The sequence below is a fragment of the Suricata suricatta genome, chromosome 10 (genome assembly GCF_006229205.1).
Source record: "Suricata suricatta isolate VVHF042 chromosome 10, meerkat_22Aug2017_6uvM2_HiC, whole genome shotgun sequence".
NCBI lineage: Eukaryota > Metazoa > Chordata > Mammalia > Carnivora > Herpestidae > Suricata > Suricata suricatta.
Window position 1 is genome coordinate 44,932,520 of NC_043709.1, and position 14,142 is coordinate 44,946,661.

The following is a 14,142-nucleotide window of genomic DNA, read 5'->3' on the forward strand; positions in this document are numbered from 1 at the left end:
AACAGGTGGCCCCCCGCGCCGGCCGTCGGGGCCGCGCCGCGCCCCCAGCCCCTCTGCCGAGTCCGGGTGGTCACCGCCGAGCGCGATGCTGAGCCATGGAGCCGGGCTGGCCTTGTGGACCACGCTGAGCCTGCTGCAGGTGAGTGGCCCCAGAGGGGTCGCGGGCAGACGCGCCCCCCTCCCCGCCGACCCAAGTCCCACGCCGCTGTCCGGTCGCCTGGGTTGTGTTTTGCAGAGGGAGATGGCAGGATTTCTTCCTCTCCCTTGGGAAGAAAGGTCCTCTCCTGAGCCCCCAGCCGGACTGACAGCTCTTACTACCTCCAAGGCACGAAAGCCACCTTCCTTCTCTAGCTGTTCCCGAGAAAGAGCAGCTCAGCAGAAAGTTGGCACCCACCTTCTCCGAGGGCCTTTTCTCTGGCTGGAGGGCAAAGGGATGGACTGAGGCTGGGGCTGAGGGCTGAGAAGGCGGCTTGGGGACCTGGCTGCGGACAAGTACCTGCGCAGTCTCGACTGTGGGCTTCACCTGGGTCTTCTTCCTTTGCAGACTGGACTGGGGGAGCCAGTGAGATGTAACGTCACCCTGACAGAGTCCAAGGTCTCCAGCCGGTCCGTGTCTCTCCAGTGGAGAACTTCGGGGTCACCCTGTAACTTCAGCCTCATCTATAGCAGTGACATGTCAGGGGTCGCATGGTGCCACCCCACGCGAATAGACAACACCACCTATGGATGTTACCCCAAGGATTTACAAGCGGGAACCCTCTATACCTTCAGGATTGTGTCTCTGGATGGAGAAGAGAGTATTGTGGTCTTGCAAACAGGTAAGGGGTGACAGGTGCAGTTGGGCGGCTAGGCCACTCTGGGCTGAGCCCTGCCTTTTTTCAGGCTGGGGTTTCATTTGAGTTCCAGGCATACAAAAAATAAAGGTAAAAATACCTGTGAAGATCAATATTGACCAAAATTTCTAGTTTCCTCCCATCTGGCCAGAAGCAGCTTGTTTGACTTTGAGAGGCTTCCTTAGTGCTGAAGACAGCGGACTGGCCCTTTGAAGGGGAGCATAGCAGACGGGAGCTGTGGGTTGTGGGGGGAATTTGCTAAATCTGTCAAAATGATGTGGTTTGAGCTTCCATCGCATTAAATTGTCAAGCCCTGGAATGATTTTAAGTAAATGTTTTTAGAATAAATAATGGAAGTGCAATGATTAGGGATATGCCTTCCCTCGACGTAGTTTTATTTTTGGAACCAGGACATAAAATCTTCAAAAATAGAATAGAGCCATTCATAGGGGAGAATTAGAAAAATCCCTTCAAATGGGGGCATGAAAATTAATTTGTAGAACTTGAATAACTAAAACAGCATAGTATCAGAGAAGGTCCATTGGTCATTCTGAACTTCAAGTCACTTCTTTTCCTTATACTTTTGGTGACCCCCACAAGGAGTATATGGTAAGGAGAACTCATCTCTCCTGCCTGGGTTTTCTTGCCTGTAAAATAAGAGTGTCAGACTTGGTCATTCAGGTCCAAGTTCTTACCAAGTGCCAATCGCTTGTGGAGGGGCTTTCTTGCACTTACCTCCTTATTCCTCTCAGCTACCCTGTAAACAGTAAACGTGTTCTAAATTCTCTAACAACTTGGCTGTTTAATGATATCATCAGTACCTTTTACTTGTTAAGCTTTCATCCAGGAAGGTCAAATGTCACAGAAAACTTCTGAAAGTCAAATTTTAGAAATGTGTTGTCCTTACTACTAGTTCACGTTCAACCTGAACACAGGTTCTTTCCTAAGCTACTGTTCTTTAAAAATGTGTAAGAGCTTTCAGACCTCAGCTTTTCAGACCAGGTCAGGAAATGTAACTGGATTCGTGTAATAAGTCAGTCAAATATCAGTTCTCTTATTTTTTCACAGAAAAATTAAGAACACCCAGTTACATCACTTGGCTTGTTTCAGATGAAGCGTCTAGGTAATTTCTGAGATTTGCAGGAACTTAAATGGAAAATTTGGTTATGTTTTTATATGGAATCAAAGAAAGATTGAAATCAACCACATAATTAGAACATTTTACAGATGTTAAGGTGCTGGGTTTACGGACATAGGGTTGTTGGTTGCTCAGTTTGTGAGGATGATTTTGTGAACACTCGGACTGCTAATACTGTGACATTTATGACAGAACTTTCAGATGTGTCTTTTTTTGCGAAGGTGTCTGTTGAATGGGGCAGAACGATTTTTAAAAATAGGAAAAGGACTCACTGTGGGTGTTACGAGTTATAATGCGCTCCAAGTTTAATTATGCATGTAGGTGTTCCAAGTCCAGAGACATTTGCGAAATGTAAGAAATATTTGCATTTTATTGACTATGTTGAGTTAAAAAAAGACTTCATTGGCATTCAGGCTTTCATCATTTTTCTCAAGGAGCTACTTTTTATAGTATCACAAATATACTTTCACCACAAATTTTATGTGCTCCATGATAAATGTGAAGAATGAAATTTGCAGGTGATGTTTATGTAATCTTTCCCCCCATACCTCTTTGTACCATGGTAGAAGGTTTAGGATTCTCTGCTCTTTAAAAATTACTTACATAAACATTTTTTCACTTAAGGTATTTTACAAATGTTTCAGGAAGGATTTTTTTGGTTGTTTGCTATTTGTTTCTTGTCATTGGTGCTTTCTGTATTTTAAGGACACATGTGAATTTTTCATTTAGTTGTGTGAAAGTACTCGCAGTTCTCTAAATTGCTAGGCTATAGAGATGAACTCTACAAAGCGTATTTTACCATTAGTAAAGTAGGACCGACTAGTCGTAAAATGTGACGTCTGAGTTACAACTTCAATCAAAAAAGTTATTCAAAATGTGTTGGTCTTTCCTTCTTCCATTTTGCCTGTCTTATCAGTCTAGAATAAATTAGAATGAGAGCAAGACATGATGTGACTAGAGACACAACAGTTGCTTAGATGATCTCTGTATCATTCAAGTATGATTTGTCTGATTGTTTTTCCTGAGACGGCATCTAAAATAGCGAATTTATTGTCATGTAGACATGACCTTAAAGATAAAAAAAGGTTTAACTAAATGGGAACTATTTCAGCAACAATCAGTTTTCACTCCAGATTTTAAGTCAGATTTCAAGAAACTCCGTGGATTCAACAAACATGTATCCAGCTTGGATCCTGCGGGGAATTACATCAGGTAGTGCCTGGTGCACTTCTAAGGATGATGAACAAAACGTGGTCTTGTGCAGACGTGGGAGAAGGTCATGATGAAGGTGGGAACAGAGCTTCATCGCTTCTCTCCTGGATGAAGACCTTGCCCTGTGGATGCCACACTTTCATAATCATAGAGAAGACATTAGGCAGTTCTCGGGTTTCTTTAGTCATTAAATGGTTGATGCAACAGCCATAATAAGGTGAAAGCCAAATTATTTAGTTGTGAATTCACTGGAAATCAAATAATGAAGACAACAGATATGGAAGAACTCCAACACTTTAGTAGCACCGTGTCCTCAGAGTCGCAGAGAGCTGCAAACTGGTAGCTGCTAAGGGTGTCTAGGCGTCTAAATAATAAATTTGTTTCATTTAGCTCATGAATGTTTTTGAAAAATCCAGATTATTTCACCAGCACTAAAAATAGCAAATTCACAAAAATACCAGATTTATGGGTTCCCTTAAAAGACTAAAAGGTTTGGCAAAGCTGAACCAGTCTGCTTAGAACTCTCTAAAGCTAAGTTGTAGTTTCTTTCCTTTTAGATTCCAATTTACTGGAATCCCCCTGGACCACTTCATTTATTTCTGTACTTCAATGCATCCTGAGGGCCCTTGAGTTTGTTTAAATGAAACTTCAGAGTTTTCATTTAGAACTTTTTGGGGCTTTTATCTTCCCAGAAATAAGAAGTCGTTTTTCAATATCTAAAAGGGCAACCAGCATATTGTATTCAATAAATATTGATTAAATGGATGGACAGATGGATGAATGAATGGATAGTTGAATGAGTGGATCCATAGATACATAGATGATAAGAGGTAGATATGAATATTTCAGTGGTAGAATGAATATATACTAAAAAATGTGATCTATTGGATTATAGGCAAGTTATAAAGCCCAGGGAAGTAGTCCGGTAGTAGAGAACTTTACTTATAGGAAGAATATCTTACTAGCACATGCCTTCTTATTAGTCAGTTTCAGCTACTAAATGATCAGCCTAGAACAAAGAGTAAAACAAAATTAGCTCTTTTAATATGGCTAATTCCTTTGTCTTTAATTTAAAAAAACACTTCAGGAGCTTTCATTAGCATATCACCATATCAGCTATTTATTTTCACTTCAAAATGTTACTTGTTGTATTAGTTTACTAGGGACTCTATGACAAAATACCAGACCAAATGCCTTAAATAACAGAAGTCTATTTTATCACAATTCTAGAAGCTAAGAGTCCCAGTCCCAGCCCAAGGTGTCTGCAGCTTTTTTTCTGAGGACTCTCTAATTGGCTTGCAGGTGCCCACCTTTTTGCTGTGTCCATATTCTCTAAGGACAGCAGTTATATTGGATTATGCCCCACCCTAACAACCTCATTTTAATTTAGTTACCTTGCTGAAGGCCTTATATTCAAATACAATCACATTCTGAAGTACTGGGGGGTTGCGCCTTCAACACAAGAATTTTGGAGGGACACGATTCAGCCCATACACTTACAGAGCTTTAAACATCAGTCAATGCTTCTCAATAATGTCTGTAAGCTACTTGCATCAAACTCTTTCATAGAGCTTCTTATAAAAACATATATTATTGACTTTTGCCCCACATGTAATGAATTTAGAAGGAGCAGAGTCTAGGGTATCTGATTTTAAACAAATACCACAGTGAATCAATGCACAATGAAGTTCAAGAGCTATTGACATAGTCTTTCTTTTACTTGCTGGCATTAAGATTCTGGTACCATTCCTCCCTATGCATGGCTATAATATCCAAGAATATTTATCATCTTTCCCATGAAGAAAATAACACTCTAATGTTTGTCTTGTGCTTTTATAGTACATAAAAGACTTTTACCAACTTTATTTAGTAGGTAAGAGTATAAAATATATATTAGAGGTGGTTGGGTCGCTCAGTTGTTTAAGTGTCCAACTTTGGCTCAGGTCATGATCTCACAGCTCATGAGTTCGAGCCCCACATCAGCCTCTGTGTTGACAGCTTGGAGCCTGGAGCCTGCTTTGGATTCTGTGTCTCCTTCCCTCTCTGCCCCTCCCCTGCTCATGCTCCTTCTCTCAAAAATAAACATTTTAAAAAAATTTTTAAAAGACTATAAAATATATATTATATTAACCATATATTGTTTAATTTTATTTTTAGGGAGTATCGTGAAGGCATAGGTTGCATTAACGTTTGAGAGCTCAGTTTAAAGGCAGCCTTCTCTGTCACTTATTAGTCAAGTTGCCTCGAAAAAAGTTACTAACCTCTCCAGGACTTTTTCCTAATTTATAAAATGGAGATATTAATAAAAATAATGCCTACCTCCTAGGGTCATTTTGAGGTTTTATTTGGTTTATACATAAATTCTAGAATAGTTTTTGTCACATACTAAGTGCATAGTATGTTTACTATTATTACTTTAAGGTTGGAGGTGAGATTGATATTCATGAGAATTAACTAATGTGACAGATCACACAGCTAGTATATAATAGATCCAGAACTTGAACTCTGGTTTGCTGGCTCAATTCCAATTCTTTCCACTTTTCTGCAGAAAGGATATAATTTGTAAGTTGGTATCAGTTCTTTCAAATTACCATATGATATTGTTACTACTTTTCAAGTCAACTTTTAAAGAAGAAAAAATATATTACAAAATACCTTAAATCTATGTATACTTAGCCCACACAAAGATGGAATCATGATTAAATGTGTTTTAGTGTGAAGAAATTATAAGCAGCTATTGATTTTCAATAGTATGGAATTTTCAGTGATGGATTTCAATATTTAGCAAGCAGCCATTGGCCATCTATTTCAGGAATTCTAAGGTCAAAATGAGCTATGAATATGGAATGAACCAACCTAGTTCTCTTAATCTTCTTTTGAGTGTTTAGGAAACTTCCTCCATTCGTCTGACTTTGTCCCTCTATAAGTGTCTTGGTGGGCATGGCATTCTACAGGTTAGCTAGAAAGACATAAAATCTAATTTGTTAGACAGAATAAGAGAAGAACAAAGAAACGTTTTTTCACCTTTCATTTCCAGACATCAATTTGCTGGAACACCCCTGAGGGATAATGGATAATACTGACACCTTTCTGACTTTTTAGAAGAAATCAAGCCCATTCAGTGTATATGAATGTACAGAAATGAAGATGAATATATGTCCCTAAACATATAATATGCAATTAAAGTTAACATGGTAGGTTTACATATAGATTTCCAGTAATTTTTGTTTTTGGTTTTGCTTTCCTTCCTTTTTTATGAAAAAAACTCAAGCATGTAAAAAAGTAAACGGAATGATATAATTAACTACCATGTACTCATCACCTACCTTCAGTAGTTACCAACTGATAGCCAATCTTGTTTCATCTCTATCTCCACCGACTCCCCCACCCCATATCATTTTGATACAACCCAAGTCATCATTTGATTCCATTTATACATCTTTTAGTATCCATTTTGAAAGAATTATTTTTAACATAACCACAATATTATTTAGATATCTAACGTTAGCAATAATTCCATAGCAGCTACATGTCCAGTTTTGGAGGTGTGCATGAAGTGACAGCTCATGAATTTCTACCTAGGAGAGGCCTCTGGGCAGCAATCTAATTGAAAGGCGAGGCCAAGGGGCTTCTCTGTAGGCAGCATTTATAGAGCACTTCAGATAATATTGAGAAAGCCTCACTTGTTAATATCCAAGAATTGGAGTGGGGCTGCAATCGGGATAGCGACTGGATGGCAGCGTTGTCTCCCCGTCGGTTGTCAGGGCACCTGCACGTTGTCAGCAAGGACACGGTTCCCTGGTCCTCACTCGGAGTGCCTTAGCTTAACCTGTTCTCCACTCTATAACACCCTGTCTTCTCTCTGATTTCTAAGTCCTACTTTGACCTTCCAAACATGTTCAAATTCATTTCTTTCATGAAGCCAACCTCTGAGACCTTAGCCTTCTGATGTCAGTCTCCATTTTCACATTTGGTCTTTTTGCTGGCCTACGTTACTCTTTATTAGTTTTTTAAAGTTTATTTATTTTGAGAGAGAGTATGTGTGCAAACAGTAGAAGGGCAGAGAGGGACAGAGAGAATCCCAAGCAGGCTCCTCACTGTCAACCCAGAGCCCAATGTGGGGCTCAAACTCACGAACCATGAGATCATGACCTGAGCCGAAATTAAGAGCCAGATACCTAACTGAATGAGCCACCCAGGTGCCCCTGGCCTGTGTTACTCTTAAGAGCGACATTATACCGACTGTCATTTACTGAGAGTCACCATTAACATTTACCTACATTATCTCTTCACACCTACAGCTCTGTAAAGTAGGTGTTCTCTTTGACAGATGAGGAAACTGAGCATAGATGAGCTTAAACAACTTACCTAGTCAAAGTTGTAAGTGATAATGATGGGATTTGGACCCCCATCTAGTCTGACATCAAAGTCACCCTCTCTAATAATTCACCTTTTGTTTATCTTTTCCACACATGTCTTGAGTGCCCAAGGGGACTGTAGACTCTCTGAGGAGTATCTGCCACTTACATACCTAGAGCCAAACACGATGACCCTCACAGTAACTTGGCATCCTGCACTGCTGCTAATGATGACGCAAATAACTGAGAACACTGTGTTGATTTCCCTTTCAAGGGTCATTCAAACTTAGAGCGTTGTTACTACTTGAACTTCATATCTAGTGTGTAAAGTTGATAAATCAAATGCATGTCACTCTGATGTGTTATCACAATATAGTATATCATCTAAAAATAAGTCAGGAAGCTGACAGTAGTCAGAGAGCAATGATCCCAAGGTAGAAGAGAATTACCTCTCTATAAATGTATGTAATGAACTGCAGATTGTGAGCAATTGCTTTTTCATTTTATTCTCCTGCCTTTTTTCAAAAACCCACACCAAGGGATGGTCTGTGGCTTTTTGCAACAACCTTATCTCGACTACCATGAGAAAATTCCCAGTTATTTTATATGAATAGTTAGTGTTCATTGCATTTTATACAGAGTTCTACATTAGTGGAGCTTCCAGTCTCCTGGCCACCTGCTTTTAACTAAAATAGTATCCCAATTGTGTGAAGATATAGAAACAGACCCTGCAACTATTAAAAAGATAGATCTCTTGGCCTGGAGTTAGTGGGTGGTAAAAGAGAAGGTGGAGAGGTGGGGAATGACATCCTGTTGGAGAAGACTCTCCCTGTGGGGAAACTTAGACTTCATCTCCTGAAACCATCGTGGTGCTGTAAGAAGGAAGAAGGTGGTGATGGGGAAGATATACAAAGAGGTTATTTGGCAACGGTAGAGGAAAGACAGAAAGCAAGGAAAGCACCGAGAAAACTCTGGGAGCAGTTCAGACATAGGGCAATGGGATCCCAGGTAAAAGCAGTAAGATTAGGGAAACAAAAAGAGCAAACAAGAAAAATTATTTTTAAAAAGAATCAGTGTAACTTGTACAGCCACAGAATTAGATTTAGGTGTGGTTGGTGCTACTATTCATTTTCTCTCACCTGCAGTATGCAAGCCATCAAATGAAAATTCTGTAAGTTTACTAGTTATTCCCCATAGACATCTGGTTTGATTGTTTTGTTATTTTACTGAATATGCACTCAAGACATCGCCCACCCTGGGACAGCTAGAAGGAACTTGCCGCCAGGTGTGCTTGTTCTGCACCAGAATCTCAGCTGTACTACTTGTTACCTATATGATATAAATGAGTCACTTAACATCTCTGACCTCCAACTGAGAAAGCACATTGTAAATTACCAGATCTTACACAGATATACTGGATACACTGTGATTCTATCATGACTTCAAGAAAAGCTTTTGGTACTAAACTTGGGATTGCCTGTGCTCTTGTTATAAGTTTGAATTTATTTACAAAATAAATATTATCATTTCAAGTTCTAAACACTCTGGAAATTCCCATATCAATAGATAATAATGTTATGGTGTCCATACAAAATAATTTTTAGGGAGGCATTACTTGTTACTTGTATTTTTTTATATGTGAATTTCTCCTTCTTCCTAAGTCCCATTTTTTAAAAAGGGAAACAGAGTTCATCTTGGTTCAGAAGTTTAGCTAAACTTCATCTGTTCCTCTAAGAGATGAAAAATTGGGTTGACATCTAGCCCACTTAAAAATTATCAGGTTTCGTGATCCTGGCAGATTCATTCAAATTAACAGATGAGGGGCACCTGGGTGGCTCAGTCGGTTGAGTGTCCGGCTTCAGCTCAGGTCATGATCTCACGGTTCATTGGTTTGAGCCCCGCGTCAGGCTCTGTGCTGACCGCTAGCTCAGAGCCTGGAGCCTGCTTCAGATTCTGTGTCTCCCTCTCTCTCTGACCCTCCCCTGCTCACGCTGTCTCTGTCTCTCAAAAATAAATAAAAAACATAAAAAAAAATTTTTAAACACACAAACAAATTAACAGATGAAAATCACAGAACTTTACATTTAGCATTCCATATTCCAGGTCTGTCTGCACTTAAGATGTACAAACAAAGATGTCTTAAATTTATAGCTAATGATAAATTTTGATATATTGATTAAGATTAAATTATTGATTTATGATTTTTGACAGTTCTTATAGTTTATAAAACTTCACTAGGTACTGTATATATGAGAGTGATACATGAAAAAAACAGAAAGACTATAAATGCACATATGTGTACACTGATACCTGTAGCCATCAGCATGAATTACACAAGTCAAGTAGGGTTTTCTGATTACATACAATCTGTCACATGATCAAAAGATTACATACATGTAACTAAATTTTCAACTAGTATTAGAGAATGCAATGTCTCTCTTGCATTCATATATATGTATATATATGAAATTCATTTGTGTATATATGTGTGTGTGTGTGTGTGTGTGTGTGTGTGTGTGAAACTGACACCCCGTTTGGAAGTATCTTAATTCGTTTCCTTTTTTGTTTTTAATATTTATTTTTGAGAGAGAGAAACAGAGTATGAGTGGGGGAGGGGCAGAGAGAGAGGGAGACACAGAATCTGAAGCAGGCTCCAGGCTCTGAGCTGTCAGCACAGAGCCCAACGCGGGGCTCGAACTTACAGAGTGTGAGATCATGACCTGAGCCAAAGCTGGACCCTCAACTGACTGAGCCACCCAGGCACCCCTCTTAATTGGTTTCTAATAAAATATGCAAAACAATTTTTTTAATACAGCAGAGTTTTCCTTGGGCTTAGATTGAAAAGAAGCCTGAAAACAATTTAACTTCTGCAGCATCTGGAGCAATAGTGGACAAGTGCCAGCACAGGACTTTATCGCAGTATAAATGGGGTTTTAAGTGTTTGTTTCCAGTGCAGGTTCTCGAAGCCCAGGCACTTCCCAGTCTCATTGTTCCTTTGTTCTAGCGGATGTACAAAGGATTGACTGTTTTGTTTTCTGGCTCAGAGAGATTAGATAAAGCCTGCATTTCTGAACTTCACCCTCTAGCACGCAACCTTAAAAATCATTTTCTATAGCTTATATTTTGCAGATTATATATCGTTTAGATTATACTGATCACACCATTATTGTCTTTAACCTTTATCTGGCTTGGAGACAGTATTGATCTCTTTTGAGCTATCACTGGAAAGCAGCTGTCTCTTTCATCCTTGTCCTTAAAATGCCTCTTCAGCACAAATGTGTCATCTCAATTAACGTGACAAGGTTGTTCTTGAGTTTCGTTGGCTACTAGAATCTCATGGTAGTGCAGTGCCTTTTTCTTGCCAGGCGACAGAAACTTTCTGTGAGCGGAAATTATGCTCATTCTTTTTGTTAAGGTGTCCTTAATTACAGACCATTATGTAGGACAGAAAATTTAAATTATGTTGTGGGGGAAGCTACTGCTTTTCCTCAAAAACCTATAAACTAGAATCATCTTGGGAATTTTTTATTTTATCTTACTGGTTAGAAAGTTAGGTCATGGGAATTAACTGATAAGATTTTATCAAGTTTTTTTAAAAATTATTTTAACGTTTATTTATTTTTGAGAGACAGAGCATGAGTGAGGGAGGGGCATAGAGAGAGGGAGACACAGAATCTGAGACAGGCTCCAGGCTCTGAGCTGTCAGCACAGAGCCCTATGCGGGTGGGGCTCGAACTCATGGACCACAAGTTCATGACCTGAGCCGAAGTTGGATGCTTAACCGACTGAGCTACCCAGGCGCCCCTATCAAGTTTTTTTTTTAATATGAAGAAGGCCAGTAAGGCTGTTAGTTAAGTTTTAAGAAATTATATTCCACTTCTACTTCCATTCTCTCAATGACTCAGAGGAAACTTTTTTTATGATCAAGTATAAGTTTATATTGAGTGCCCATTCTTTGTCAGATAAAATCTCTACACCTCAAAACATCTAAAGATATAGGTATTATTATACTCCCCAGACAGACGGGAAAGTGGAGACTCAGATGGGTTAAGTGACTTGTCCAAAGTCTTCTGACTGGTACATGAGGGAGCCAAGGACTTGAACTAAGTGCTGTCTGACTCCAAAGCCCACGTTCTCTGCCGCTACCTTTTCCTGCTTCCATGACAAGATGTTCTCCTATTTATAGAAATAATAAGAGCAGCTACCATTGCCAGACACTGTTCTAAGTACTCTAGATAAAACACTCAATTTAATCTTCATAAATAGGGGTGCCTGGGTGGCTTAGTTGGTTAAGTGTCGAACTCTTGGTTTTGACTCAGGTCATGATAGTTTTGTGGGTTTGGGCCCCGTGTTGGGCTCTGTGCTGACAACTTGGAACCTTCTTGGGATTCTCTCTCTTTCTCTCTCTGCTCCTCCCCCACTCACACTATCTCTCTCTCTCAAAATAAATAAATAAACTTTAAGAAAATTTTGTAGGGGCACCTGGGTGGCTCAGTTGGTTAAGCATCCAACTTCAGCTCAGGTCATGATCTCACGGTTCGTGGGCTCGAGCCCCACATCAGGCTCTGTGCTGACAGCTAGCTCAGAGCCTGGAGCCTGTCTTCGGATTCTGTGTGTCCCTCTCTCTCTGACCCTCCCCTGCTTAAGCCTTCTCTCTCTCTCTCTCTCTCTCTCTCAAAAATAATAAAAACATTAAAAATAAAATAAAATAATTTTGTAAATCTTCATAAACCTTGCCAAAAAGATAGTATTATTATCAGCATTGCATAGATGAAGCAGCTGAGGCACAGAGAGGTTATGAAATTGCCCGAAGTACCAGAGACCACGCAGGAGAACCAGACTCAGACCCAGGCCACCAGACTACAGGACCCACACTCTTACGGTGAACCTCTGCTATGCTTGGGTGCAAACCACAGAGCTGGCACTTTGGGCTCTCTGGGTGACTACTGCCATGACCTCCTTGTCAGCTGACATTTTATATTAGTTCTTGTATTATAAAATGTTAGGTGGCTTGAGTCCTTTTTGCAGTATGAGGTCCTCCTATAAATCACAGCATAAAACACACACACACACAAGCACGCACACACACACACACACACACACACACACATTAGATTGATCATGGGCTGTATTTAGCTCATGTGTGGTATCTCTGGGTGACCCATAGATAGTCTTCTGAGCGGTCTTCAGACACCTCTGAACACATACACTGTTCTAAGAAGATTCTAGAATCTGAAGTTATTTCATGAGTAAAATACGACTTACCAAGATGTAGAGAAGAACTCAGATCTCTGTAGCCATGCCACTACAACATCTGACCTGGCTTTCAGTTTTAGCCTCCAATATCTTGATCCAACTTCCTAGGTCAAGAACCAGGTTGGATTTCTGAAGATCGCTTGATGTCTCTCAATGTTGCTAGTCCCTGCATTCAGGGTAGGGAAAGCCTTATTTCTCAGAGGGTCCCACTGCATCCTAGAATGGCTGTTCACCAAACACTATTGACCTAGCTCCAAATGCAGGAACATACGGCTCATCCTACTACAAGTTCCGCAGCCAAGAGTCAACACACAGGAAATGAGAAATGAGACCCCTCACACTCACCTGTGGTTTTGAGAGTTGAAACTAAATCAACAGCTGGGTGCAGGTCTAACCGTCTCCACCCTCTCTGGAGGTTTTAGCAGCTCCAAAATGTCCTAGAACACAAGTTGAGAAAATCCCAGCTGTTGGGAGAATTGATACTGATGAGCAAACATAGGCTGGGTTCATAATCAGGTCTGCATCTTTTGTGGTTTTCTGATATTTAAAAACAACCCAAAGTTCGGGCACCTGCGTGGCTCAGTCAGTTAAGCATCTGACTCTTGGTTTCAGCACAGGTCAAGATCTCATGATCTGTGAGGTCGAACCCCGCACTAGGCTCCATGCTGCCAGTGCAGAGCCTGCTTGGGATTCTCTCTTTCTCCCTCTCTCTTTCTCTCTCTCATTGCCCTTCTGCTGCTTAGCATGAGCACTCTCTCTCCTTCTCTAAATAAGTAAACTTAAAAACGTAATAAAAACAACCTAAAGTTATGTATACTTAACCTCCAGAATCCACAACCTAAAAAAGAAAGTGTTCAGGGGCATCTGGGTGACTCAATTGGTTAGGCATCCGACTCTTGATTTCAGCTTAGGTGATCAACTCATGGTTTTTGAGTTTGAGTCCCACATCGGGCTTTGCACTGTGTAGACAAATAAATAAACAAACAAACAGAAAGTTCATTATAAATTTCAAAATTATTTCCTAATATCTGTATTTTCTGTTAAGATTTTTGGTATTTATCCAGGCATAGCTTGGATGTTTGTCAGTGTGTGTGTGTGTGTGTGTGTGTGTGTGTGTGTGTGTGGAAAGTGCAAAACTTGTAAGGGGTGCCTGGGTGGCTCAGTTGGTTAGGTGTCCAACTTCAGCTCAGGTCATGATCTCATGGGTTTGTGAGTTTGAGCCCCATGTCGGGCTCTGTGCTGACAACTCAGAACCTGGAGCCTGCTTCGGATTCTGTCTCCCTCTCTCTCTGACCCTCCCCTGCTCGTGCTCTGTCTCTCTCTCTCTCCTTCAAAAATAAATAAA

At 40.3% G+C, this 14,142-nt stretch overlaps 1 protein-coding gene across 2 annotated transcripts in view; it reads left to right on the plus strand.

Annotated features, from left to right (window-relative positions):
• Window positions 1-14,142, plus strand: part of PTPRB (protein tyrosine phosphatase receptor type B) — a 114,314-nt gene that overhangs the window by 29,028 nt on the left and 71,144 nt on the right. The window contains exons 1-2 of one of the 2 annotated variants that reach the window (XM_029955235.1): window positions 19-139; window positions 545-818. In XM_029955235.1, the coding sequence (XP_029811095.1) occupies window positions 86-139; window positions 545-818 (328 nt within the window). In that variant the 5' untranslated portion in view covers window positions 19-85. Of the gene's footprint in view, window positions 1-18; window positions 140-544; window positions 819-14,142 lie in introns of those variants that run through there. The other variant, XM_029955233.1, reaches the window with a different exon arrangement.